Source organism: Tachyglossus aculeatus, chromosome 8 (genome assembly GCF_015852505.1).
Source record: "Tachyglossus aculeatus isolate mTacAcu1 chromosome 8, mTacAcu1.pri, whole genome shotgun sequence".
NCBI lineage: Eukaryota > Metazoa > Chordata > Mammalia > Monotremata > Tachyglossidae > Tachyglossus > Tachyglossus aculeatus.
The window spans coordinates 3,817,586-3,844,390 of NC_052073.1; the positions used below are offsets into that span (position 1 = coordinate 3,817,586).

Below are 26,805 nucleotides of genomic sequence, written 5' to 3' on the forward strand. Positions count from 1 at the left end.
CAGCCCCCCTGGGCTGAATCACCACAGGAAGTCCTCACCCCGGATGCCAACCGCTTCCTCCGTCAGCTGACGAATTGGTTTTTAAAGCCCCTTGAGTGATCTGGAATGCTGGCCTGGCTTTGTGAACCACCTCCCCTGCCCCTCTGGAACTGGCGCAGCTCCCAGAGGAATCAGGAATACATTCTGTCCCGGATTTCACCCTCAAACCCCTGGTGTTTGGGCTGAGGAGACACCTCTGGGCCAGGCCCAGGAATCCTGACCCCCGCTCCCGTCTCTCCGACTGGCAGGATAGCTCAGGCTTCTCCGGGCCTCACCCACTGCTGTTGCTGGTCTTTGAGGCGGGCAGAGTGCGAGGGGGAGCACAGATCGGGGCTGTAATACTCCTAGATGCCAGCTGTCAATCATGAGCACTGCCTGGCAAATCAGGAAGCTCACTTGAGGAAGCCCTACTGCGGCCTGGCTCCCTTGTCTCCACTAGGCCTACTTGGCATATTCAGCCAGGGTGAACTGTGACCCAAAATACCCATCACCTGTCCCCTTATCATTGGGTGGACAAAGAGGCTGCTGGAAAATTGCCCCCCGATGCATGGACCCTTGTGCTACCCAGAGGCGCTCTCGTCGTCCTCACAAAGATGGAGTGTCGGTCGGCGGAGATACGCGTGAAGAGCGCCCTGCCTTCGGCTTTGATGGGGGGATTCCCCAGTAGGTTTGGGCTGCACGTTCTGGTCCAAACAATCCAAACAAGAGGCGATCAGCAGGTGAGGCAGGCGCTTCAGGGTGCTTAGTTGGTGGGGTGGCCACAGGGCCCAGGAGGTTGAAAATTTAATAACATCCCTTCTCCCTCCTTCCCAGTCAGAAGTGGCTCCCGGCTGAGGGTATCACACAGGCTCTGGAGCCAGTAGGGGAGTTTGCGGGAGGGGGGGGGGGTCACCCCTGGACAGACTTGGAGGCTTTGGTGGCGGAAGGAATTTGGATGAACTCCTAGGTCATTACATTATGCTGCTTGCTCAGCAAAACACGTACGATATCCTGTATTGAGGTCATAAGGAATGGAAGGGAGTGGCGTATTTTACCTGGTCGTGTGTCTGAAATCAGTTCTGGGTGTTTGGGGCTTGAATAATTCATTTCCTTACCTCAGTTCCCCAAATACTTTTTGTTGGGCAGATACTGCCTCTGAGATCACACCAGCTGGGGCCTCGGTTACAGACAATGGTCCGCACCTCCGAATGATAATAATAATAATAACGGCATTTATTAAGCACTTACTATGTGCAAAGCACTGTTCTAAGCACTGGGGAGGTTACAAGGTGATCGGCTTGTCCCACGGGGGGCTCACAGTCTTCATCCCCATTTTACAGATGAGGTAACTGAGGCCCAGAGAAGTGGCAGTGACTTTCCCAAAGTCACACAGCTAAGTGGCAGAGCCGGGATTTGAACCCATGACCTCTGACTCCAAAGCCCGCGCTCTTTCCACTGAGCCATGCTGCTTTGGATGCCCGAGGTTGCCTTTGGCCTTAATTACCAGGATATTTCAAGTCCCCCAAAACCTGCCCTCCCAAGTTTGAAGTTTGAAGGCCCCCATCCCCTGGATAATTTGTGAGTGTGGGCACAGCCTTAGGGGGAGAAAAAGCAGAGTTCATTTCCCCTTTGGGCCCCCATTAGGCTCTGAGGACCAGAAGTAGGAGACCAACAGGGTCATCTTTTGGCTCCCCCCAGGGTGTCCGCCAAAAGCCTCCAAGCTTCCCCTGGACTGTCTTCCCCACCCCTTCTTACCATCTAGTTGGCGCCTCAGTGACTGGCACCTCCCCCCTCTGCCACCCCACCACCGCAACCTGGATCGATTTTGCCAGCTGACCTCTTCCCCTCCTTCCCATGCTCTTCCATTTCAGATGGGGACTACTTTACCTTCACGCGGCACGAACCCGTCGGCGTGTGCGGACAGATTATCCCGGTGAGTACATCTTCTCCCCGCCCCTCAAACCTCCCTCTTTCGCAGGCCCAAGCTCAGGCCTTGGTGCCCAAACTAATAACGATGGGATTTGGTAAGCGCTTACTGGGTGCCAAGCCCTGCTCTAAGCCCCCGGTTAGATCCAAGATAATTGGATTGGACCCAGTCCCTGTCGATCAATCAATCAACCAATCGTATTTATTGAGCGCTTACTGCACGCAGAGCATTGGACTAAGCACTCGGGAGGGTACAATACAACTGAGTTAGTAGACACAGGTTAGTGAGCCTGTCCCACCCAAGGCTTACAGTTGAAGAGGAATGAAGAGCTGGAATCTTGTCCCCGTTTCACCGGTGAAGAAACTGAGACTCAGAGAGGTTAGGTGACTGGCTCATAGCAGACCAGGAGGCAGAGCTAGGGCTGAAATTCTGGTCTCTGACCCAGTGCTGTATTCTTTTCATTTTGCCATGCTCCTTATTGATCAGCGGTTTTCATGAGCAAGACTGAGATCAGGAGGGTCTCAGGGTGGGAGCCAAGGGTGGAAGCCAAAGATTCCCCGTGGACTGCACCCTGACACCCCCCTGCCCTTCTCCCAATGGAAAAGCAATGCTTTGTTCATTACTACTGTCCTGTGTCTTTCCACACGATGGATAGCGTTTGGAATTGTAACCCATCCATACTCCTCTCGCTGCCCCCTCCCCCAAATCCCTCACACAAGCCCCGACTAATTCTTTACACCAGAACCAGCAGAGGTGAGGACCCTCCCTGCTCCAGATGAGCTGGGGGTTGGGGGGAGAGTTTGGGCTGCAACATTCACCCATTCATTCGTTCAGTCATATTTATTGAGCTCTTATTGTGTGCAGGGCACTGTAATAAGTGCTTGGGAGAGTGCAATACAACAATAAAAAGACACATTCCCTGCCCACACCATAATGTCTTCTGTACCACTCCCTGCCCCTCTAGTTTGTCTTTACACAGATCCAACAAATAGGTTCTGAGGATCTCCGTCCTGGGAAGGGCCAGGGAAAATCACCAAACTTTGATTTTCTCCTGGCAAGCCACCAACTATTCTTGCCTTATCTAGCTTGAGAGCTCAGGAGAAAGGAGTCGCTAATTATTATTATTAATAATACCAGTGATAACTCCAGGAGAAAGCACTTACCCCTCACTTTCCCCATTTTAACCTTGCAACATTCCTCTGAGCCAAGAGAGGCAAGTGTTTTTCTCTCCATTTTACCCATGAAGAAATCAAGAGCCGGAGAGGTTAGGGGATCATCATCAATTGTATTTATTGAGCGCTTACCGTGTGATTTGCCCACGGTCACAGAGAAGGCCCCAGGAGATTGGAATCCAGGGCCCCTGGCTGTCGAACTCGTGCTTTTTCCCCTGTTGTCTCCCTGGGATCTGGGCGAGCCCCTGGCTGGGTCCCCGGGAGCAAATTCAGCCAGAAATAGATGTAGGAGTGTCCCAACTGAGGCTTTGAGGATGAATAAATGCCAACTTGTACTTCCCAAGCGCTTAGTACAGTGCTCTGCACACAGTAAGCGCTCAATAAATACGATTGAATGAATGAATAAATGAATGAACCCCTTGCCAACCTGTGTCATCCTCTTCCACCTCCAGCTCCAGGTGGGCTTGGTTTTTTTTAATAGTATTTGTTAAGCACATACTACGTGCCAGGAACTTTACTAAGCGCTGGTGTAGATTCGAGCTGATTAGTTTGGCACAGTCCCTGTCCCACAAGGGGCTCCCAGTCTTAATCCCCATTCAGCAGATGATGTAACTGAAGCATGGAGAAGTGAAGTGATTTGCCCATATATTTATTCATCCATCCATTCAATCGTATTTATCGACTGCTTACTGTGTGCAGAGCACTGTACTAAGTGCTTGGAAAGTACAATTCAGCAACAGATAGAGACAATCCCTATCCAACAACGGGCTCACAGTCTAGAAGGGCGAGAGACAGACAACAAAAGAAAACAAGTAGACAGGCATCAATAGCATCAATATAAAGCAGCGTGGCTCAGTGGAAAGAGCGCGGGCTTTGGAGTCAGAGGTCATGGGTTCAAATCCCGGCTCTGGCAATTGTCAGCTGTGTGACTTTGGGCAAGTCACTTAACTTCTCTGTGCCTCAGTGACCTCATCTGTAAAATGGGGATTAAGACTGTGAGCCCCCCCGTGGGACAACCTGATCACCTTGTAACCTCCCCAGCGCTTAGAACAGTGCTTTGTACATAGTAAGCGCTTAATAAATGCCGTTATTATTATTTTTATAAATAGAATTATAGATATGTACACATCATTAATAAAAGACATAGAATAATAAATATGGACATATATACACAAGTGCTATGGGGCAGGGAGGGGGGTAGAGACGAGGGAGGGAGTTGGGGTGATGGGGAGGGGAGGAGGAGCAGAGGAAAAGGGGAGTTCAGTCTGGGAGGGCCTCACTGTTATGTTGTAGTCTCCCAAGAGGTTAGTACAGTGCTTTGCCCACAGTAAGTGCTCAATCATCATCATCATCATCAATCGTATTTATTGAGCGCTTACTGTGTGCAGAGCACTGTACTAAGCGCTTGGGAAGTACAAGTTGGCAACATCTAGAGACGGTCCCTACCCAGCAGTGGGCTCACAGTCTACAAGGGGGAGACAGAGAACAAAACCAAACATACTAACAAAATAAAATAAATAGAATAGATATGGACAAGTAAAATAAATAAATAAATAGAGTAATAAATAAGTATAAAACATATATACATATATACAGGTGTTGTGGGGAAGGGAAGGAGGTAAGATGGGGTGGATGGAGAGGGGGAGAGGAAGGAAGGGGCTCAGTCTGGGAGCACGGCATAGTGAATAGAGCACAGGCCTGGGAATCAGAAGGTCATGGGTTCTAATCCCAGCTCCACCACTTGTCCACTGTGTGACCTTGGGCAAGTCACTTCGCTTCTTTTGGGCCTCAGTTGCTTCATCTGTAAAATGGGGATGGAGACTGTGAACCCCTTGTGGGACAGGGGCTCTGTCCAACCTGATTGGCTTTGTATCCCACCCCAGCGCTTAGTACAGTGCCTAGTAACAAATACCATTATTACTTTTATAAATACAATTGGATGATGGAATGAAAGTGGCGGAGCCTGGATCAGAACCCAAGTCCTTCTCCTGGGCCAGACCCTCCCCACAGGCCCGCTGACCATTGGAGAAGCAGCGTGGCTCAGTGGAAAGAGCCCGGGCTTTGGAGTCAGAGATCGGGGTTCAAATCCCAGCCCTGCCAGCTGTCAGCTGTGTGACTCTGGGCAAGTCACTTAGCTTCTCTGCGCTTCAGTTACCTCATCTGTAAAATGGGATGAAGACTGTCCCATGGGGCAACCTGATCACCTTGTAACCTCCCCAGCAGTTAGAACAGTGCTTTGCACATAGTAAGCGCTTAATAAATGCCATTATTATTATTATTATTATTATCGGAGCGGCCCGGCGGCCCAGATTCAGGAAGCCCTTAACTCCGGGCGGGTCCCATGGGAGTGGAGACCCCGGGACTCCGGAGCAGATAAACAAGCGCCGGAAAAGCGATTGGGTGTTGGGTGACGGCAGGACAGTTGTATATTTTTGCTGGCCGGCCGGCCGGCCGGGGCCTGCAAGGAGGGAGGGCAGGGAGGCTGGAAAACGAGATGCCTGGGTTGGGAACCAGTCCTCGGGATCACCGGGCTCTCTGTTTTCTCTCTTAATGAAATTACCCGTGACGACCCCGGCGGGGGCAGGGGCAGCAACAGGGATGGGACAGGGCCATGGGTTCGAATTTGTCGACCATAGAAATACTCTTAAATAAGAACCAAACTCCGCTTCAACTCCTCCTGGCAGAAATACGCAGACGCACACAGACACACACACCATATAAACACACTAAACCCAATACACAACAATACAATACACAAACACCCTATTTACCTACAGACGGTTCACCACACCACGCACACTCCCTTACCTAGAACACACAACATGACCTCTGCACAACACACTCACTGCACTCATACACAAAATACCTTCTGCATCACACACTTCCATACCACTGTACACAAGACACCCACAGCACAATAGACACCCACTAGACATACAGCACACCTCCTACACCACACAACCTACACACCCAAACCCCTCCTATAGTCATGTATGTGTTTATATCTACACATTACACACCCATCACACAAAAGCTCACACACTCCCTCCACACACAGAGACTTTTTCACTTCACTGTCACACTTTTTTAATCTCTTGGGTCTCACTGGGCTGTGAAAACAGGGTTATATTAGCAATCATAATAACAACAATAATGATGATAATAATAACAATAATAATTCTGATATTTGTTAAGCGCTTATTATGTGACAACCACTGTACTAAGCGCTGGGGCACATACAAACCATTTCTCTGAGGGAACTGTTCTCTACCCAACAGTGGGCTCACAGTCTAGAAGGGGAAGACAGAGAACAAAACCAAACATACTAACAAAATAAAACAGAGTGGAAGTTCCTTGTGATGTAGTGGATAGACCATTGGCCTGGGAGTCAGAAGGACATGGGTTCTAATTCTGACTCCGCCACTTGTCCATTGTGTGACCTTGAGCAAGTCACTTCTCTGTGCCTCTGTTTCCTCATCTGTAAAATGGGGGTGAAGACTGCGAGCCCTATGTGGGACAGGGACTGTGTCCAACCCAATTATCTTGTATCCCCCCCAGTGCTTAGAACTGTGCCTGGCACATAGTAAGCGCTTAACAAATACCATGATTATTATTAATAGAACAGTGCTTTGCACAGAGTAAGTGCTTAATAAATGCTATCATTATTATTATTAATAATCCTGGCTCTACCACTTGTCTGCTGTGCGGCCTTCAGCGAATCACTCCACCTCTCTGTGCTTTAGATCCCTCATTTGCAAAAGTGGAGATCGAGACCTTGAGCCCAGTTGCCTGACAGTCCAGGGACTGTGTACAACCCGATTTGCTTGTTTCCACGGTAGCGCTTAGTACAGTGTAGCTAGTAAGTGCTTAACAAATGCCACAAATATCACCCTGACTATTTGGTAGCCCTGAATTTATCAGTGCATTTATTAGAAACAATGGAGACGGGGAAGGGGTTTATGATGTCAAAGGGAAGTTGTTAGGGAAGCAGCGTGGCCTAGTGGAACGAGATGGGCTTGGGAGTCAGAGGTCCTGGGTTCAGATCCTGCCTCTGCCCCTTGTCAGCTTGGGCAAGTCGCTTCACTTTTCTGGGCCTCAGTGATCTCCGCTGTCAAATGGGGATGAAGACTGTCAGCCCCACGGGGGACAACCTGATCACCTTGTATCTCCTCCAGCGCTGAGAGCAGTGCTTGGCACATAGTAAGCGCTTAACAATGAGAAGCAGCGTGGCTTAATGGAAGGAGCCCGGGCTTGGGAGTCAGAAGTCATGGGTTCAAATCCCGGCTCAGCCACCTGTCAGCTGTGTGACTCTGGGCAAGTCACTTCACTTCTCTGGGCCTCAGTTCCCTCATCTGGAAAATGGGGATGAAGACTGTGAGCCCCACATGGGACAACCTAATCACTTTGTAACCTCCCCAGCGCTTAGAACAGTGCTTTGCACATAGTAAGCGCTTAACAAATGCCAGCATCATCATCATCATCATTAATAATAATAATAATGGTATTTGTTAAGCGCTTACTATGTGCCAAGCACTGTCCTAAGCGCTGAAGCAGCATGGCTCAGTGGAAAGAGCACGCGCTTTCGTACATAGTTATTACCCTATTTATTTATTTATTTTACTTGCACATATCTAGTCTATTTTATTTTGTTAGTATGTTTTTGGTTTTGTTCTCTGTCTCCCCCTTTTAGACTGTGAGCCCGCTGTTGGGTAAGGACCGTCTCTAGATGTTGCCAACTTGTACTGCCCAAGCGCTTAGTACAGTGCTCTGCACACAGTAAGTGCTCAATAAATACGATTGATTGATTGATTGATTTGGAGTCAGAGGTCATGGGTTTTAATCCCGGCTCTGCCACTTGTCAGCTGTGTGCCTTTGGACAAGTCACTTAACTTCTCTGTGCCTCAGTTACCTCATCTGTAAAATGGGGATTAAGATTGTGAGCCCCACATGGGACAACCTGATCACCTTGTATCCTCCCCAGCGTTTAGAACAGTGCTTTGCACGTAGTAAGCGCTTAATAAATGCCATCATCACACGTTGCTTGACTTCTCTGGGCCTCAGTTCCCTCCTCTGTCAAATGGGGATGAAGGCTGTGAGCCCCACGTGGGACAACCTGATGACCTTGTACTCCCTCAGTGCTTGGCCCATAGTAAGCACCTAACAAATACCATCGTTATAATTTTTGTTATTATAAACAATTGGAGAAGCAGCGTGGCTCAGTAGAAAGAGCACAGGCTTTGGAGTCAGAGGTCATGGGTTCAAATGCCGGCTCCGCCAACTGTCAGCTATGTGACTTAGGGCAAGTCACTTCATTCATTCATTCATTCATTCAATCGTATCTATTGAGCGCTTACTGTGTGCAGAGCACTGTACTAAGCGCTTGGGAAGTACAAGTTGGCAACATATAGAGACAGTCCCTACCCAACAGTGGGCTCACAGTCTAGAAGGGGGAGACAGAGAACAAAACCAAACATACTAACAAAATAAAATAGAGTAGATATGTCCAAGTAAAATAAATAGAGGAATAAATATGTACAAACACTTCACTTCTCTGTGCCTCAGTTCCCTCATCTGTAAAATGGGGATGAAGACTGTGAGCCCCCCCATGGGGACAGCCTGATCACCTTGTAACCTCCCCAGCGGTTAGAACAGTGCTTTGCACATAGTCAGCGCTTAACAAATACCATTATGATTTATTATTATTATTATTATAAACAGGCCCACGTCATCCCCCTGGCCTGGAATGGTCTCCCTCTGCCCATCCACCAAGCTAGCTCTCTTCCTCCCTTCAGGGCCCTACTGAGAGCTCACCTCCTCCAGGAGGCCTTCCCACACTGAGCCCCTTCCTTCCTCTCCCCCTCGTCACCCTCTCCATCCCCCCCATCTTACCTCCTTCCCTTCCCCACAGCACCTGTATATATGTTTGCACATATTTATTACTCTATTTATTTATTTATTTTACTTGTACGGATCTATTCTATTGTATTTTATTTTGTTAGTATGTTTGGTTTTGTTCTCCGTCTCCCCCTTCTAGACTGTGAGCCCACTGTTGGGTAGGGACCGTCTCTATATCATCATCATCAATCGTATTTATTGAGCGCTTACTGTGTGCAGAGCACCGTACTAAGCGCTTGGGAAGTCCAAGTTGGCAACATATAGAGACAGTCCCTACCCAACAGTGGGTTCACAGTGGGCTCTATATGTTGCCAACTTGTACTTCCCAAGCGCTTAGTCCAGTGCTCTGCACACAGTAAGCGCTCAATAAATACGATTGATTGATTAACATGTTTGGTTTTGTTGTCTGTCTCCCCCTTCTAGACTGTGAACCCACTGTTGGGTAGGGGCTGTCTCTATATATTGCCAACTTGGACTTCCCAAGCGCTTAGTCCAGTGCCCTGCACACAGTAAGCGCTCAATAAATACGATTGATTGATTAGCATGTTTGGTTTTGTTGTCTGTCTCCCCCTTCTAGACTGTGAGCCCACTGTTGGGTAGGGGCTGTCTCTAGATGTTGCCAACTTGGACTGCCCAAGTGCTTAGTCCAGTGCTCTGCACACAGTAAGCGTTCAATCATCATCATCAATCGTATTTATTGAGCGCTTACTATATGCAGAGCACATAAGTGTTACAAATTGGCAACATGTAGAGACAGTCCCTACCCAACAGTGGGCTCACAGTCAAAAAGCTCAATAAATACGATTGATTGACTGATTGATTGATTGATTGACGACGTAGGGAGGGGGTGGGCGGGTCTGGGGGCGTGGGGTCCGTCGGGGGAGCCCCCCAGGAGTTGGGATTTCTGTCCCGGCAGTGGAACTTCCCGCTGCTGATGTTCGCCTGGAAGATCGCCCCGGCGCTGTGCTGCGGGAACACCGTGGTCATCAAGCCCGCGGAGCAGACGCCGCTCAGCGCCCTCCACATGGGGGCGCTCGTCCGAGAGGTCAGCCGCCGCCGGCGGGGCGGGGCGCGACCGCAAGGGGGCGTGGCCTCACCGCAAAGGGGGCGTGGCGAGACCGAAAGGGGGCGCGGCCTCACCGCAAAGCGGGGCGCGGCGCGACCGCAAAGGGGGCGTGGCTCAACCGCAAAGGGGGCGTGTCCACGGTAGGGGGCGTGGCTGGAGGGGCTGACGCGCCTCCGTCCCGCCCCTAGGGGGCGGGGCCGAGCCGCCCTCGGGCCTCGAGGGGCGTGGTCGCGGGCGTTGCCATGGGCGTTGTCAGGGGGCGTGGTCACGAGAGTTCATTCATTCACTCATTCATTCAATCGTATTTATTAATCATCATCATCATCATCATCAATCAATCAATCTTTTAGACTGTGAGCCCCCTGTTGGGTAGGGACTGTCTCTAGATGTTGCCAATTTGTACTTCCCAAGCGCTTAGTCCAGTGCTCTGCACACATTATGCGCTCAATAAATACGATTGATTGATTGATTGATATAGAGACAGGCCCTACCCAACGCCACGGGCATGTCCTGGGTGCCACCTGTATATATGTGTATATGTTTGTACATATTTATGACTCTATTTATTATTTATTTATTTTACTTGTACATATCTATTCTATTTATTTTATTTTGTTAGTAATGTTTGGTTTTGTTCTCTGTCTCCCCCTTTTAGACTGTGAGCCCACTGTTGGGTAGGGACTGTCTCTAGCTGTTGCCAGCTTGTACTTCCCAAGCGCTTAGTACAGTGCCCTGCACATAGTAAGCGCTCAATAAATACGATTGATGACGATGATGGGCGTTGCCATAGGCGTGTCCGTGTGTGTCCAGGGGCGTTGGCAGGGGTGTGGTCACGGGAGCTGCCATGGCCGTGTCTGGGGAGTGGTCAGGGGTGTGGCCATGGGCGTGTCCGGGCAGTGATCATCATCAATCGTATTTATTGAGCGCTTACTATGTGCAGAGCACTGTACTAAGCGCTTGGGAAGTACAAAGTGGCAACACATAGAGACAGTCCCTACCCAACAGTGGGCTCACAGTCTAGAAGGGGGAGACAGACAACAAAACCAAACATACTAACAAAATAAAATAAATAGGATAGCTATGTACAAGTAAAATAAATAAATGAATAAATAGAGTAATAAATATGTACAAACATATATACATATCATCATCATCATCATCAATCGTATTTATTGAGCGCTTACTATGTGCAGAGCACTGGACTAAGCGCTTGGGAAGTACAAATTGGCAACACATAGAGACAGTCCCTACCCAGCAGTGGGCTCACAGTCTAAAAGGGGGAGACAGAGAACAAAACCAAACATACCAACAAAATAAAATAAATAGGATAGATATGTACAGGTAAAATAAATAAATGAATAAATAGAATAATAAATATGTACAAACATATATACATATCATCATCATCATCATCATCAATCGTATTTATTGAGCGCTTACTATGTGCAGAGCACTGGACTAAGCGCTTGGGAAGTACAAATTGGCAACACATAGAGACAGTCCCTACCCAACAGTGGGCTCACAGTCTAAAAGGGGGAGACAGAGAACAAAACCAAACATACCAACAAAATAAAATAAATAGGATAGATATGTACAGGTAAAATAAATAAATGAATAAATAGAGTGATAAATATGTACAAACATATATACATATCATCATCATCAATCGTATTTATTGAGCGCTTACTATGTGCAGAGCACTGGACTAAGCGCTTGGAAAGTACAAGTTGGCAACATACAGAGACAGTCCCTACCCAACAGTGGGCTCACAGTCTAAAAGGGGGAGACAGAGAACAAAACCAAACATACCAACAAAATAAAATAAATAGGATAGATATGTACAAGTAAAATAAATGAATGAATAGAGTAATAAATATGTACAAACATATATACATATCATCATCATCATCATCATCAATCGTATTTATTGAGCACTTACTATGTACAGAGCACTGTACTAAGCGCTTGGGAAGTATAAATTGGCAACACATAGAGACAGTCCCTACCCAACAGTGGGCTCACAGTCTAAAAGGGGGAGACAGAGAACAAAACCAAACATACCAACAAAATAAAATAAATAGGATAGATATGTACAAGTAAAATAAATAAATGAATAAATAGAGTAATAAATATGTACAAACATATATACATATCATCATCATCAATCGTATTTATTGAGCGCTTACTATGTGCAGAGCACTGTACTAAGCGCTTGGGAAGTACAAATTGGTAACACATAGAGACAGTCCCTACCCAACAGTGGGCTCACAGTCTAAAAGGGGGAGACAGAGAACAAAACCCAACATACCAACAAAATAAAATAAATAGGATAGATATGCACAAGTAAAATAAATAAATAAATAGAGTAATAAATATGTACAAACATATATACATATATTGGCAACACATAGAGACAGTCCCTACCCAACAGTGGGCTCACAGTCTAAAAGGGGGAGACAGAGAACAAAACCAAACATACCAACAAAATAAAATAAATAGGATAGATATGCACAAGTAAAATAAATAAATAGAGTAATAAATATGTACAAACATATATCCATATATACAGGTGCTGTGGGGAAGGGAAGGAGGTGGGATGGAGGGGGGAGGAGGGGGAGAGGAAGGAAGGGGCTCAGTCTGGGAAGGCCTCCTGGAGGAGGTGAGCTCTCAGCAGGGCCTTGAAGGGAGGAAGAGAGCTAGCTTGGCGGAGGGGCAGAGGGATTGGGGGCATTCCGGGCCCGGGGGAGGACGCGGGCCGGGGGTCGATGGCGGGACAGTGATGCGGTCATGGGCGTTGCCATGGAGCGTGGTGGGGGCGTGGTGACGGGTGTTGCTAGGGGCGTTGCCAGGGGCGTTGTCAGGGTGGGAGCCGCTCCTCCCTTCGGCCTGCGGGGGGCGCGGTGGAGTCCCCACGTGCCACGTGTCGGAGTGGGGCGGCCAGCTCGACGCCCCTGCCCGCCGGGCCCGCCCTGACCCCGTGACCCCCGTGACCCCCCCTTTCCCCCCCCTCCCCCTCCCCCTCCCCCTTAGGCCGGCTTCCCCCCGGGGGTGGTCAACATCCTGCCGGGCTTCGGGCCCACGGCCGGGGCCGCCATCGCCTCCCACCTTGGCATCGACAAGATCGCCTTCACGGGATCCACCGAGGTGAGTGCCCCATCCCGCCCGCACCGCTCAGCACACTGCCCTGCACGCAGTGGGCCCTTCATAATAATAATAATAGTGATGGCATCTGTTAAGTGCCTACTATATGAGAAGCACTGTTCTAAGCGCTTCTCCTCACTGTACCTAGTTCTAAGCGCTTCTCCTCCCCATACCTCGTTCTCGCCTGTCCCGCCATCGACCCCCGGCCCACGTCATCCCCCGGGCCTGGAATGCCCCCAATCCCTCTGCCCATCCTCCAAGCTCGCTCTCTTCCTCCCTTCAAGGCCCTGCTGAGAGCTCACCTCCTCCAGGAGGCCTTCCCAGACTGAGCCCCTTCCTTCGTCTCCCCCTCGTCCCCCTCTCCATCCCCCCATCTTACCTCCTTCCCTTCCCCACAGCATCTGTATATATGTATATATGTTTGTACATATTTATTACTCTGTTTATTTATTTACTTTACTTGTACATATCTATTCTATTTATTTAATTTTGTTAGTATGTTTGGTTTTGTTCTCTGTCTCCCCCTTCTAGACTGTGAGCCCACTGTTGGGTAGGGACTGTCTCTAGATGTTGCCAATTTGTACTTCCCAAGGGCTTAGTACAGTGCTCTGCACATAGTAAGCGCTCAATAAATACGATTGATGATGATGATGATGATGGGGGGATACAAGGTGATCAGGTTGTCCCACATGGGGCCCACAGTCTTAATCCCCATTTTACAGATGCGGGAACCGAGGCTCAGAGAAGGTAAGTGACTTGCCCAAGGTCACACAGCAGACAGGTGGCGGAGCTGGGATTAGAACCCATGACCTCGGACTCCCTAGACTGTGCTGTTTCCACTGAGCCACGCTGCTTCTCATAATAATGATGGCATTTCTTAAGCGCTTACTATGTGCCAAGCACTGGGGGAGAGCAAGGTAATCAGGTTGTCCCACATGGGGCTCACAGTCTTGATCCCCATTTTGCAGATGAGGGAACTGAGGCACAGAGAAGTTAAGTGACTTGCCCAAGGCCACACAGCAGACAGGTGGCAGAGGTGGGATTAGAACCCAGGTCCTGTGGCTCCCAAGTCCGTGCTCTGCTCTTGCCACTAGGCCACACTGCTTCCATCAGGTGCTTTCATCCCCGTGGAGCCTCCGGAGCCCCTGAGGGGCCGTAAATTTATTCTTCCAAGGCCACAAGTTACCCCCAGAAGTCATCGAGTCCAGCCCCCTGTGTCTGGGCAGGGCCGCACTGCTTTGCACATAGTAAGCACTTAATAAATGCCATCAAAAAAAAAAACAACCCATCACAGAGTCCTGTCTGTCCTCTTTTTAAAGATCTCTGGGTGAGGAGCTATTAGGAAGTTCTTCTTAATATCTAACCTAATCTCTCTGCATTTCTGACATCATGAGCGGTAGTCAGTCATATTTATTGAGCACTTACTGAGCACTTGGGAGAGTTCAATACAGAAATAAACAGACACACTTCCTGCCCTCAAGGAGCTTATGGTCCAGAGCGAGACCACTCTGCCCTTTCAGCCCTGGACTCCGTCTTGGTTGGGGGTTCAGCAGTAGTCCGTGGAACCATGTACTGGCTGTCCTTCTGCACCCCCATCCTCAAGACGAAGGCTGGGGGTCAGGATATTGGCAGGACTCAATCAATCAATCATATTATTGAACGCTTACTGTGTGCGGAGCACTTTACTAAGCATTGGGAGAGGACAGAGCCCGCTGTTGGGTAGGGACTGTCTCTATGTGTTGCCGACTTGTACTTCCCAAGCGCTTAGTACAGTGCTGTGCACAAAGTAAGCGCTCAATAAATACGATTGATTGATTGATTGACAGTACAACAGAGTTGGTAGACACGTTCCCTGCCAACAATGAGCTTACAACCTGGAGTGGATAATAATTCTGATATTAAGCGCTTAATACGTGCCAGGACCCAGGTCCTTCTGAGCCCACTGTTGGGTAGGGACTGTCTCTATATGTTGCCAGTTTGTACTTCCCAAGCGCTTAGTACAGTGCTCTGCACATAATAAGCGCTCAATAAATACGATTGATGATGATGATGATGATGATGACTCCCAGGGTCATGTGTATTCACTAGGCCATATGCTGCTTCCCCTTTCTTCCTCCTCCTCCACAGCTCTTTCCAGGGTGTCAGCCCCTCTACAGCAGAGTTCATTCATTCATTCAGTATTTATTGAGTGCTTACTGTGTGCAGAGCACTGTACTAAGCGCTTGGAGTTGACCCAGCTGCCCCACCCCCCTAAAGAGGCAGCTTCAGAGGTGGCCCGGGGGTGGACAGACTGTCTTATTGCTTGGCTACACCCCAGTGCTTAGGACAGGGCCTTGCACATAGTAAGTGCTTAACAAATACCGTAATTATCATTAATAGTGTCATCCCCTGCGCTCCAGCTTCCTTTCAGGAGGAAAGGTAATTTACAATTTTTCAATGGTATTTGTTAAATAATAATAATAATAATAATGGCATTTATTAAGCGCTTACTATGTGCAAAGCACTGTTCTGAGTGCTGGGGAGGTTACAAGGTGATCAGGTTGTCCCACGTGGGGCTCAAAAGTCTTAATCCCCATTTTACAGATGAGGTAACTGAGGCACAGAGAAGTTATGTATATATGTCTGTACATATTTATTACTGTATTTATTTATTTATTTTACTTGTACCTACCTGTTCTATTTATTTTATTTTGTTAGTATGTTTGGTTTTGTTCTCTGTCTCCCCCTTCTAGACTGTGAGCCCACTGTTGGGTAGGGACTGTCTCTATATGTTGCCAGCTTGTACTTCCCAAGCGCTTAGTACAGTGCTCTGCACACAGTAAGCGCTCAATAAATGCGATTGATTGATTAAGTGACTTGCCCAGAGTCACACAGCTGACAAGTGGCAGAGTCGGGATTTGAACCCACAACCCCTGACTCCAAAGCCCATGCTCTTTCCACTGAGCCCCGCTGCTCACTCTGTTAAATGCTTACTACGTGACAGCCACTGTTCTGATTTGCTTATATCCACCCCAGCGCTTAGTATAGTGCCTGGCACATAGTAAGCGCTTAACAAATACCATAATTAATTAATTGTTGGGATAGATACAAGGAAGCAGTGTGGCTCAGTGGAAAGAGCACGGGCTTTGGAGTCAGAGGCCGTGGGTTCAAATCCCGGCTCCGCCACTTGTCAGCTGTGTGACTTTGGGCGAGTCACTTCACTTCTCTGGGCCTCAGTTCCCTCATCTGTAAAATGGGGATGAAGACTGTGAGCCCCTCATGGGACGACCTGATTACCTTGTATCTACCCCAGCGCTTAGAACAGTGCTTTGCACATAGTAAGCGCTTAACAAATACCGACATTATTATTATTATTAAATCGGGTTGGATATGGTTCCTGTCCCACATGGGGCTCACAGTCTCCATCCCCATTTTACGGATGAGGTAGCCGAGGCCCAGAGAATTGAAGTGACTTGCCCAAGGTCACCCAGCAGACAAGTGGTGGAGCCGGGATCAGAACCCATGACCTTCTGCTTCCCAAGCCTGCGCTCCATCCACTGTGCCACACTGCTTCTCACTTAGTCCAGTGACCGGCACATAGTAAGCGCTTCACAACTACCATAATTATAATTATTAAGTACTGACGAGGTGGTGGAATAAAATCCGGACGTGTTCCCCGAGCCAGGGCCCAACAGCAAGCGGAAGGGCAATCAATCAATCAATCAATCGGATTTATTGAGCGCTTACTGTGTGCAGAGCACTGTACTAAGCGCTTGGGAAGTCCAAGTTGGCAACATATAGAGACGGTCCCTACCCAACAGTGGGCTCACAGTCTAAAAGACTTGGCAGCGCTGGAGCTAGCCAAGACCCCTCAGGCCAGGCCGTATTTATTGAGCGCTTACTGTGTGCAGAGCACTGTACTAAGCGCTCGGGAAGGACAAGTTGGCAACATATAGAGACGGTCCCTACCCAACAGTGGGCTCACAGTCTAAAAGACTTGGCAGCGCCGGAGCTAGCCAAGACCCCTCGGGCCAGGCCGTATTTATTGAGCGCTTACTGTGTGCAGAGCACTGTACTAAGCGCTCGGGAAGGACAAGTTGGCAGCATATAGAGACGGTCCCTACCCAACAGTGGGCTCACAATCTAAAAGACTTGGCGGCGCTGGAGCTAGCCAAGACCCCTCGGGCCAGGCTGGGCCGGGCCAGGGGCCTGCGCGAGATCGGTGGGCTGCGTCCATAAATTCCCGGGTGGCGGGTTGCGGCACTCAGGGGCGTGGGATGTTGGCTTCACGCAGTTCTAGGAACAAACCATGATCTCACCGTTAGTCAACAAGATGGGAGCGGGGCCATCAAAGTCGGCTACGGGAGAGGGAGATTGACTCATGCCGGACAAATGTCCGGAGCGGACAGCTGGCGGTAGCACTCTTTCCCGCTCTCCCAGCAGGGTCCTTTTGGAGCCTGGGATGGGCAAATTGTTGGGGGCCATTCATTCATTCATCATTCATTCATTCATTCATTCATTCATTCAATTGTATTTATTGAGCGCTTACTGTGTGCAGAGCACTGGACTAAGCGCTTGGGAAGTACAAGTCGGCCACGTATAGAGACGGCCCCTACCCAACAGTGGGCTCACAGTCTCGAAGGGGGAGACAGCCAACAAGACAAAACGTATTAACAAAATAAAATAAATAGAATAAACATGTACAAATAAACTAGAGTAATAAATAGGTACAAATATGTTCATGTAATCGTATTTATTGAGCGCTTACTGTGTGCAGAGCACTGGACTAAGCGCTTGGGAAGGGCAAGTTGGCAACATGGGGAGGGAGGCTGGGCAGAGGCAGCGAGAGGCCCTTCTCCTCGGGAAGTCGTGGGTCCCGCGTGCCTCGGAGCAAGTCGCTTCACATCCGTGCCTCAGTTCCCTCATCTGTCAGATGGCGATTGAGACTGTGAGCCCCACGTGAGACCGGGCCCGTGTCCAATTCGATTTGCTTGTAATAATAATAATAATCATAATGATGGCATTTATTAAGCGCTTACTATGTGCAAAGCACCGTTCTAAGCTCTGGGGAGGTTACAAGGGGATCAGGTTGTCCCACAAGGGGCTCTCAGTCAATCCCCATTTTGCAGATGAGGTAATTGAGGCACAGAGGAGTGAAGTGACTTGCCCAAAGTCACACAGCTGACGGAGCCGGGATTTGAACCCATGACCACTGACTCCAAAGCCCGTGCTCTTTCCACTGAGCCACGCCAGTGCTTAGTACAGTGCCTGGCATGTAGTGAACGCTTAACCGTCACTATCTTCCCTCCTGCCTGGGTGTCCCCTGGGGATGGGGTGGGTCTCCAGAGCAGAAGGCAGGAGGAGCTGGAAAGGACCCTGGGGTCTCGTGATCCAAAGAAGTGAAGTTGGGGGCCATGGGGATGGGGTGTGGCCTGCTGTTGAGCCCCTCAATCAATCAATCAATCAATCATATTTATTGAGCGCTTACTGTGTGCAGTGCACTGTACTAAGCGCTTGGGAAGTACACGTTGGCAACATCATCATCATCATCAATCGTATTTATTGAGCGCTTACTGTGTGCAGTGCACTGTGCTAAGCGCTTGGGAAGTACAAGTTGGCAACATCATCATCATCAATCATATTTATTGAGCGCTTACTGTGTGCAGTGCACTGTACTGAGCGCTTGGGAAGTACAAGTTGGCAACATCATCATCATCAATCGAATTTATTGAGCGCTCACTGTGTGCAGTGCACTGTACTAAGCGCTTGGGAAGTACAAGTCGGCAACATCGTCATCATCAATCGTATTTATTGAGCGCTTACTGTGTGCAGTGCACTGTACTAAGCGCTTGGGAAGTCCAAGTTGGCAACATAGAGAGACAGTCCCTACCCAACAGTGGGCTCACAGTCTAGAAGGGGGAGACAGTGTCCTCAGTGCTCTGCACACAGTAAGCGCGCAATAAATGCAATAGAATGAATGACTAGCGCTGAAATTAGAGCAAGACAGACAGGGGACTGGAGAGGAGGGGTGCTTTCCTGATGGTCAGGGATCTTACACTGCCCTAGGAAAAGCGGAGGGTGGGGGGCTTTCATTCATTCATTCATTCAGCGCTTAGTACAGTGCTAAGCGCTTAGTACAGTGCTCTGCACACAGTAAGCGCTCAATAAATCCGATTGATGATGATTCATTCATTCAATTGTACTAATAATTATGATATTTGTTAAGCACTCACTGGGTGCCAGGCACTGCACTAAGCACTGGGGTGGGTACAAGCAAATCAGGTTGGACACGGTCCCTGTCCCACAAGGGGCTCACAGTCTCAACCCCCATTTTATAGATGAGGAAACTGAGGCACAGAGACTTGCCCAAGGACATACAGCAGGCAACAGGCAGAGCCAGTATTAGAACCCATGATTTTCTGGCTCCCAAGTCCGTGCTTTAGTGCTTACTGTGTGCAAAACACTGTACTAAGCGCTTGGGAGAGTACATTGTAGCAATAAAGAAGCATTGTAGCAATAGAGAAGCAGTGTGGCTCAGTGGAAAGAGCCCGGGCTTTGGAGTCAGAGGTCATGGGTTCAAATCCTGGCTCCGCCAATTGTCAGCTGTGTGACTGTGAGCAAGTCACTTCACTTCTCTGTGCCTCAGTTACCTCATCTGTAAAATGGGGATTAAGACTGTGAGCCCCCTGTGGGACGATCTGATCACCTTGTAACCTCCCCAGTGCTTAGAACAGTGCTTTGCACATAGTAAGCGCTTAATAAATGCCATTATTATTATTATTATAAGCAGACAAATTCCCTGCCATTATTATTATTATTATTATTATAAGCAGACAAATTCATTCATTCATTCAATTGTATTTATTGAGCGCTTACTGTGTGCAGAGCACTGTACTAAGCGCTTGGGAAGTACAAGTACAGACACTTGCTGGCCTGCCCTGGACAGCTCAGCCAGTCAGTCGTATTTATTGAGCACTTACTGTGCGCAGACCACTGTACTAAGCGCTTGGGAGAAGACAACGTAACAGACCCATTCCCTGCTGCTGGAGGGTTGGGAGGGGGGATGAATAAAGGGAGCGAGTCAGGGCGACGCAGAAGGGAGTGGGAGAAGAGGAAAGGAGGGCTCAGTCAGGGAAGGCCTCTTGGAGGGGATGAGCCTTCAATAAGGCTTTGAAGGAGAATTTATCTGTTGGATATGAGGAAGAAGGCCTTCCCAGACTGAGCCCCCTCCTTCCTCTCCCCCTCCTCCCCCTCTCCATCCCCCCCGCCTTACCTCCTTCCCTTCCCCGCAACACCTGTATATATGTATATATGTTTGTATGTATTTATTACTCTATTTATTTTACTTGTACATATTTATTCTCCTTATTTTATTTTGTTAGTATGTTTGGTTTTGTTGTCCGTCTCCCCCGTTTAGACTGTGAGCCCACTGTTGGGTAGGGACCGACTCTATTATGTTGCCAACTTGGACTTCCCAAGCGCTTAGTACAGGGCTCTGCACACAGTAAGTGCTCAAAAAATACGATTGAATGAATGAAAGGAGGGTGTTCCTGGCTGGAGACAGGATGCAGGAGAGGGGTTGGCAGTGAGATAGATGAAATGGAGTTAGAGTGAGAAGGTTGGCGCTTGAGGAGTGAAATGTGCGGGCTGGATTGCAATAGGAGAGTAGCTTAGCTGGGAGTGGCACGCCCAGCTCCCTGCCCTGGCAGAAGGGATTCTGCTGCCTGCCTGAGTGATAGCAGATGGGGGAATTATTATCAATAATAATAATTAATATTATTATTAAGTATCATTTGTCTGATATAATAATAATAATAATAATAATAATAATAAATAATGATAGTGTTTGTTAAGCACTTACTAGTCATTCATTCATTCAGTCATATTTATTGAGTGCTTACTGTGTGCAAAGCACTGGACTGAGTGCTTGGGAAGTACAAGGCAACATATAGAGACGGTCCCTACTCAACAACGGGCTCACAGTCTAGAAGGGGGAGACAGACAACAAAACAAAACGTGTGGACAGGTGTCGAGTCATCAGAATAAATAGAAATAAAGCTAGAGGCACATCGTTAACACAATAAACAGAATAGTAAATATGTCCAAGTAAAATAAATAGAGTAATAAAACTGTACCAACATATATACAGGGGCTGTGGGGAGGGGAAGGAGGTAGGGCGGGGGGGATGGGGAGGGGGAGAGGAATGGGCCAAACACTGCTCTAAGGGCTGAATTGAGGGAAGAGGCTGGCTCCTGGACCACTCTGCCCACCTCTGAGAACGGGCCCCGGGGGTCCCTCTGTCTCTTCTTCTGCCAAGCCAGTGGGGTCCTGGGAAAGTCTGCGGGAGTCGGGGCGAGGGGATGGGGTTCCCATTTCTCCGGTGGGATTCAGCTCTGGAAGGCCCGGGAGGGAGCCTTGGGGAATGGGCCACCCCCTCTGTGTTCTGGGTGGTTGGTGGGCGATCCTGCCCGGAGGCGCGGAGTTGTCTGCGGTGACCTCTGGAGATTCCTTCCAACTTGGTCTCTAAGTGTTGCCATCTTGTACTTCCCAAGCGCTTAGTACAGTGCTCTGCAAACAGTAAGCGCTTAATAAATACGATTGATTGATTGATTGGTCAGGCGAGGGCCAGGCCCTGAGCTGGGGGGCACAATGGGCAGCCCAACCCCCTGGCAAGGATTGGGACTCTTTCCCTGCCCTTTTCCCTCCTCACTGAAGGTGGGGAGGTACAGGGAGGGACCCTGTATATATGTATACCACCTGTATATATGTATATATGTTTGTACATATTTATTACTCTATTTATTTATTTATTTATTTTACCTGTACATATCTATTCTATTTATTTTATTTTGTTAGTATGTTTGGTTTTGTTCTCTGTCTCCCCCTTTTAGACTGTGAGCCCACTGTTGAGTAGGGACTGTCTCTATATGTTGCCAACATGTACTTCCCAAGCGCTTAGTACAGTGCTCTGCACACAGTAAGCGCTCAATAAATACGATTGATTGATTGAGAGGGGCAGGAGGAGGCAGCTTGGCCTAGAGGAAAGAGCACAGGAAGTCACAAGACCTGGGTTCTAGTTCCAACTCTACCACCAGCCTGTGGTATGACCTTGGGAAGTCCCTTAACCTCTCTGCGTCTCAGTTTCCTCATCTGCAAAATGGGGGTAAGATTCCTACTGTCCTTCCCTCATAGGTCGCGAGTCCTGTGAAGGGAAGGGACTGCGTCCCACCTGATTATCTTTTGTCTGCCACAGTGATTAGCACAGTGCTTGGCACAAAACAAATGCCGAATCAATCCCATAATAATGACAATGGTCAGGACCCCCTGGCCAGAGCAGAATAATAATAATAATAATGTGAGCTTGTTGTGGGAAGGAATGTGTCTGTTTGTTGTTATATTGTACTCTCCCAAGCGCTTAGTACGGTGCTTTGCACACAAGTGCTCAGTAAATACGATTAAATGAATGAATGAATAAATACGATTGAATGAATAATAATGGTATTTGTTAGCACTTACTATGTGCCAGGCACTGTACTAAGCACTGGGGTGCAAATCAGGTTGGACACAGTCCCTGTCCCACGTGGGGCTCACAGTCTCCATCCCCATTTTACAGATGATGTAACTGAGGCGCAGAGAAATGAAGTGACCTGCCCACTTGTCATGGGTTCTAATCCCAGCTCTGCCACTTATCTGCTGTGTGACCTTGGGCAAGTCACTTCATTTCTCTGCGCCTCGGTCACCTCATCTGTAAAATGGGGATTAAGACTATGAGCCCCACGTGGGACAACCTAATCACCTTGTCTTCTCCCCGGCGCTTAGGGCAGTGCTTTGTTCATAGTAAGCGCTTAATAAATGCCATCGTCATCATCATGGGGGAACAACGCCTGCCAACTGTGCTGCTCATCCATCTGTCCGTCCGGGCCAAGCCACGGGGCCCAAAACGCTCTTGACAGACAAGCAGGTTGGGGAGAGGGTGCTATCTCCCACATGCCCTTCCCCATCTTCCAACCAGTGCTGCCAGTTCCTCCCCAGTCTGCCCCACTGGGCAGGGGTCTGGGAGATGGTGACTGGGATCGGGGCCAGGGAGAGAGAGGAAGGGAACGAAAGGGGAAAGGTTTTGGGGTTGGGGAGGGTGGGGTCCCCTACACTGTCCAGCCACTTGATCTGGGGCGATGAAGTGGGGCCGAAGAGAGTGTGTGAGAAACATCTTTTCCCTCCCTTCTCTCCTCAAGGTGGGAAAGCTAATCCAGGAGGCGGCCGGCCGGAGCAATCTGAAGCGGGTCACTCTGGAGCTGGGGGGCAAGAACCCCAATATCATCTTTGCCGACGCTGACCGTAAGTCATCCCCAGGGCCCCACGCTTTCAAACTTCCTGGACAGTGATCTGTGAAACCCCCTCCTAATCCCATCCTGCCTGGACAGGCCGAAAGCAAATGGGCCGCATGTGCTTGGCTTGATGGGCATTCATGTGCATGCGTTCCTCAGGGTGGATAATAAGAATAATAACAATAATTGTGATGTCTGTTCAGCGCTTATTCTGCACCAGGCACTATACTAAGTGCTGGGGGGCATACAAGCAAATCGGGTTCCTGTCCCACGTGGGGCTCACAGTCTCAATCCCCATTTTACCGAAGAGGGAACCCAGAGAATAATAATAAGAATAATAATGGTACTTCTTAAGTGCTTACTCTGTGCCAAGCAATGTTCTAAGCTCTGAGGTAGATACAAGGTAGTTAGGTTGTCCCAAGTGGGGCTCACAGCCTTAATCCCCATTTTACAGCTGAGGTAACTGAGGCCCAGAGAAGTGACTTGCCCAAGGTCCCACAGCAGACATGTAGTGGACCCGGGATTAGACCCCATGACCTTCCGACTCCCAGGCTCACGCTCTATCCACTGAGTCACACTGCTTCTCAGCGGACAAGTGGCAGAACAGGGATTAGAACCCATGACCACGGCTGTGCATGCGGGCTTGTGGCCGGGCAGGAGAGCGTGAGTGTGTATGTGTGTGTTTGTGTGTACCTGGGGGGCCGTCCGAGAGGGCAGCCCCCAACAATGAGGGGGGATCTCTCTGTCTCTGGCTCTTGCAGTGGACCACGCGGTGGAGCAGACCCACCAGGGCGTCTTCTTCAACCAAGGGCAGTGCTGCACAGCCGGCTCCCGGGTCTACGTGGAGGAAACCATCTACGAAGAGTTTGTGCGCAGGAGCGTGGAGCGTGCCAAGAGACGCATCGTGGGCAGCCCCTTCGATCCGACCACCGAACAGGGACCCCAGGTAGGCCGCGCCGGCTCCCCGCCACCTCCCTCTTAAGAACTTTGATGTGCATTTGTTTGTCTTTTGTGGCCTTTGTTGAGCACTTACTCCTCTGCCGCTAATCTCCTCACCGTGCCTCGTTCTCACCTGTCCCGCCGTCAACCCCCGGCCCACGTCCTCCCCCTGGCCTGGAATGCCCTCCCTCTGCCCATCCGCCAAGCTAGCTCTCTTCCTCCCTTCAAGGCCCTACTGAGAGCTCACCTCCTCCAGGAGGCCTTCCCACACTGAGTCCCCTCCTTCATCTCCCCCTGCATCCCCCCCGCCTTACCTCCTTCCCTTCCCCACAGCACCTGTATATATGTATATATGTTTGTACGTATTTATTACTCTATTTATTTATTTTACTTCTACATATTTATTCTATTTATTTTATTCTGTTAATATGTTTTGTTTTGTTCTCTGTCTCCCCCTTCTAGACTGTGAGCCCACTGTTGGGTAGGGACCGTCTCTATATGTTGCCAACTTGTACTTCTCAAGCGCTTAGTACAGTGCTCTGCACACAGTAAGCGCTCAATAAATACGATTGAATGAATGAATGAATGAATGTGTCACACACAGTAATTATAATACTAATAATTGTGGTAGTTGTTAAGTGCTTAGACTGTGCCAGGCACTGGACTAAGCACTGGGGTGGATACAAACAAATCGGGTTGGCCGCAGTCCCCGTCCGTGTGAGGCTCACAGTCTCAGTCTCCATTTTACAGATGAAGCAACTGAGGCCCAGAGAGGTGAAGTGACTTGGCCAAGGTCACGTAACACATAAGCAGCATGGGAAGCAGCATGCTAGTGGAAAGAGCCCGGGACTGGGAAGTCGTGGGTTCTAATCACGGCTCTGCCACTTGTCTGCTGTGTGACCGTGGGCAAGGCACTTCACTTCTCTGGGCCTCAGTTACCTCATCTGTAAAATGAAGATGAAGAGTGTAAGCCCCATTGTGGGACAGGGACTGTGTCCAATCTGATTAACTTGTATCTACCACAGCGCTTAGAACCACGCTTGGCACATAGAAAGTGCTTAACAAGTACCGTAATAATAATTAGTATTAATATTAAGCGATGGAGCTGGGATTGGTGGCGGAGCCAGGTTGACCAGCTAGGGCAGTGCTGAGGGGCTGTGGGGGGCAGGGGAGGGGGCGGCTGCCAGGCAGGGCCTCGCCGTCTCTTGCAGATCGACAAGAAGCAGTATAACAAGATCCTGGAGCTCATCCAGAGTGGGGTCACCGAGGGGGCGAAGCTCGAGTGTGGGGGCAAGGGGCTGGGTCACAAGGGCTTCTTCATCGAGCCCACGGTGTTCTCCGACGTCACGGATGACATGCGGATCGCCAAAGAAGAGGTGCTTCCCTCCCTCCCCGGCTCCAATGTCCGGCTTGTTGTCCCCGACCTCCCGCGTTCCTGGGATGGGTGGACGTTGGGCTCGCAGCCAGGCACCAAGTTCAAGTCCGGGTGGTGGGGGGCTGCTGGGCCTCTGTGTGGGCGGCACTGGCTCCCTTCGTCCCCATGAACTGGCAGCCACGATGGTTGGCAGCCTCTAGTACCCGGTGCCCCAGGGTCTTCCCTAGGAAAACCTAAGGCCGGTCGGGAGGAGAGGGGCAGGGAGGAGAAGGAGGAGACCCAGTGGCAGCCCGAAGCTAGTAGCCCCATGGCCCACAGAGGCCAAGGTAGAACCAGAAGGCCCTCTCTGTTACCAGATCTTCGGCCCAGTCCAGGAAATCCTGAGGTTCAAGACTATGGACGAAGTGATCGAGAGAGCCAACAACTCTGACTTCGGCCTCGTCGCCGCTGTGTTCACCAGCGACATTAACAAGGCGCTGACGGTGTCCTCTGCCATGCAGGCGGGGACCGTGTGGTGAGAGAGTGGTGGGCGACTGGTGGGGCTGGTTAGGGGCGGGGGTCGTCCCTGGCTCTATTGGGGGCAAGGGGAGTCAGTATATGCCCCCCACACACACCCTAGCAGAGAAGGATAACCGCTTGGGCTGCCATTCGACCGTTTCAGTTGGGTGATGGGATGAATTTTTCAACCGTGTGGGGACATTTTGCCGTCATCGGTTCAGAGCAGCTTTTCTCCTTGTCGGAAGGGGATGAAGACATTGAGGGGTGGGGACGGGGAGGGTGAGGGATTCAACGTATCCTCTCCCTCCTTCTCTCTCCTCCAGGATCAACTGCTACAATGCCTTGAATGCCCAGAGCCCGTTCGGTGGGTTCAAGATGTCCGGGAACGGTAGAGAAATGTGGGTATCCCTGCATTCCTGTTCAGACAGGGACAGGGGCCCTCAAGGGTGGCTGGTTGGTGGATCCAGCGG

At 49.6% G+C, this 26,805-nt stretch overlaps 1 protein-coding gene across 2 annotated transcripts in view; it reads left to right on the plus strand.

Moving 5' to 3' along the window:
* ALDH1A2 (aldehyde dehydrogenase 1 family member A2) overlaps positions 1-26,805 on the plus strand; it is a 72,727-nt gene that overhangs the window by 42,827 nt on the left and 3,095 nt on the right. Inside the window, exons 5-12 of one of the 2 annotated variants that reach the window (XM_038750155.1) lie at positions 1,890-1,951; positions 9,929-10,057; positions 13,109-13,222; positions 23,431-23,533; positions 24,285-24,469; positions 25,674-25,838; positions 26,194-26,351; positions 26,659-26,733. In XM_038750155.1, coding sequence (XP_038606083.1) covers positions 1,890-1,951; positions 9,929-10,057; positions 13,109-13,222; positions 23,431-23,533; positions 24,285-24,469; positions 25,674-25,838; positions 26,194-26,351; positions 26,659-26,733 — 991 coding nt within the window. The remainder of the gene's footprint in view (positions 1-1,889; positions 1,952-9,928; positions 10,058-13,108; positions 13,223-23,430; positions 23,534-24,284; positions 24,470-25,673; positions 25,839-26,193; positions 26,352-26,658; positions 26,734-26,805) is intronic. The other variant, XM_038750156.1, reaches the window with a different exon arrangement.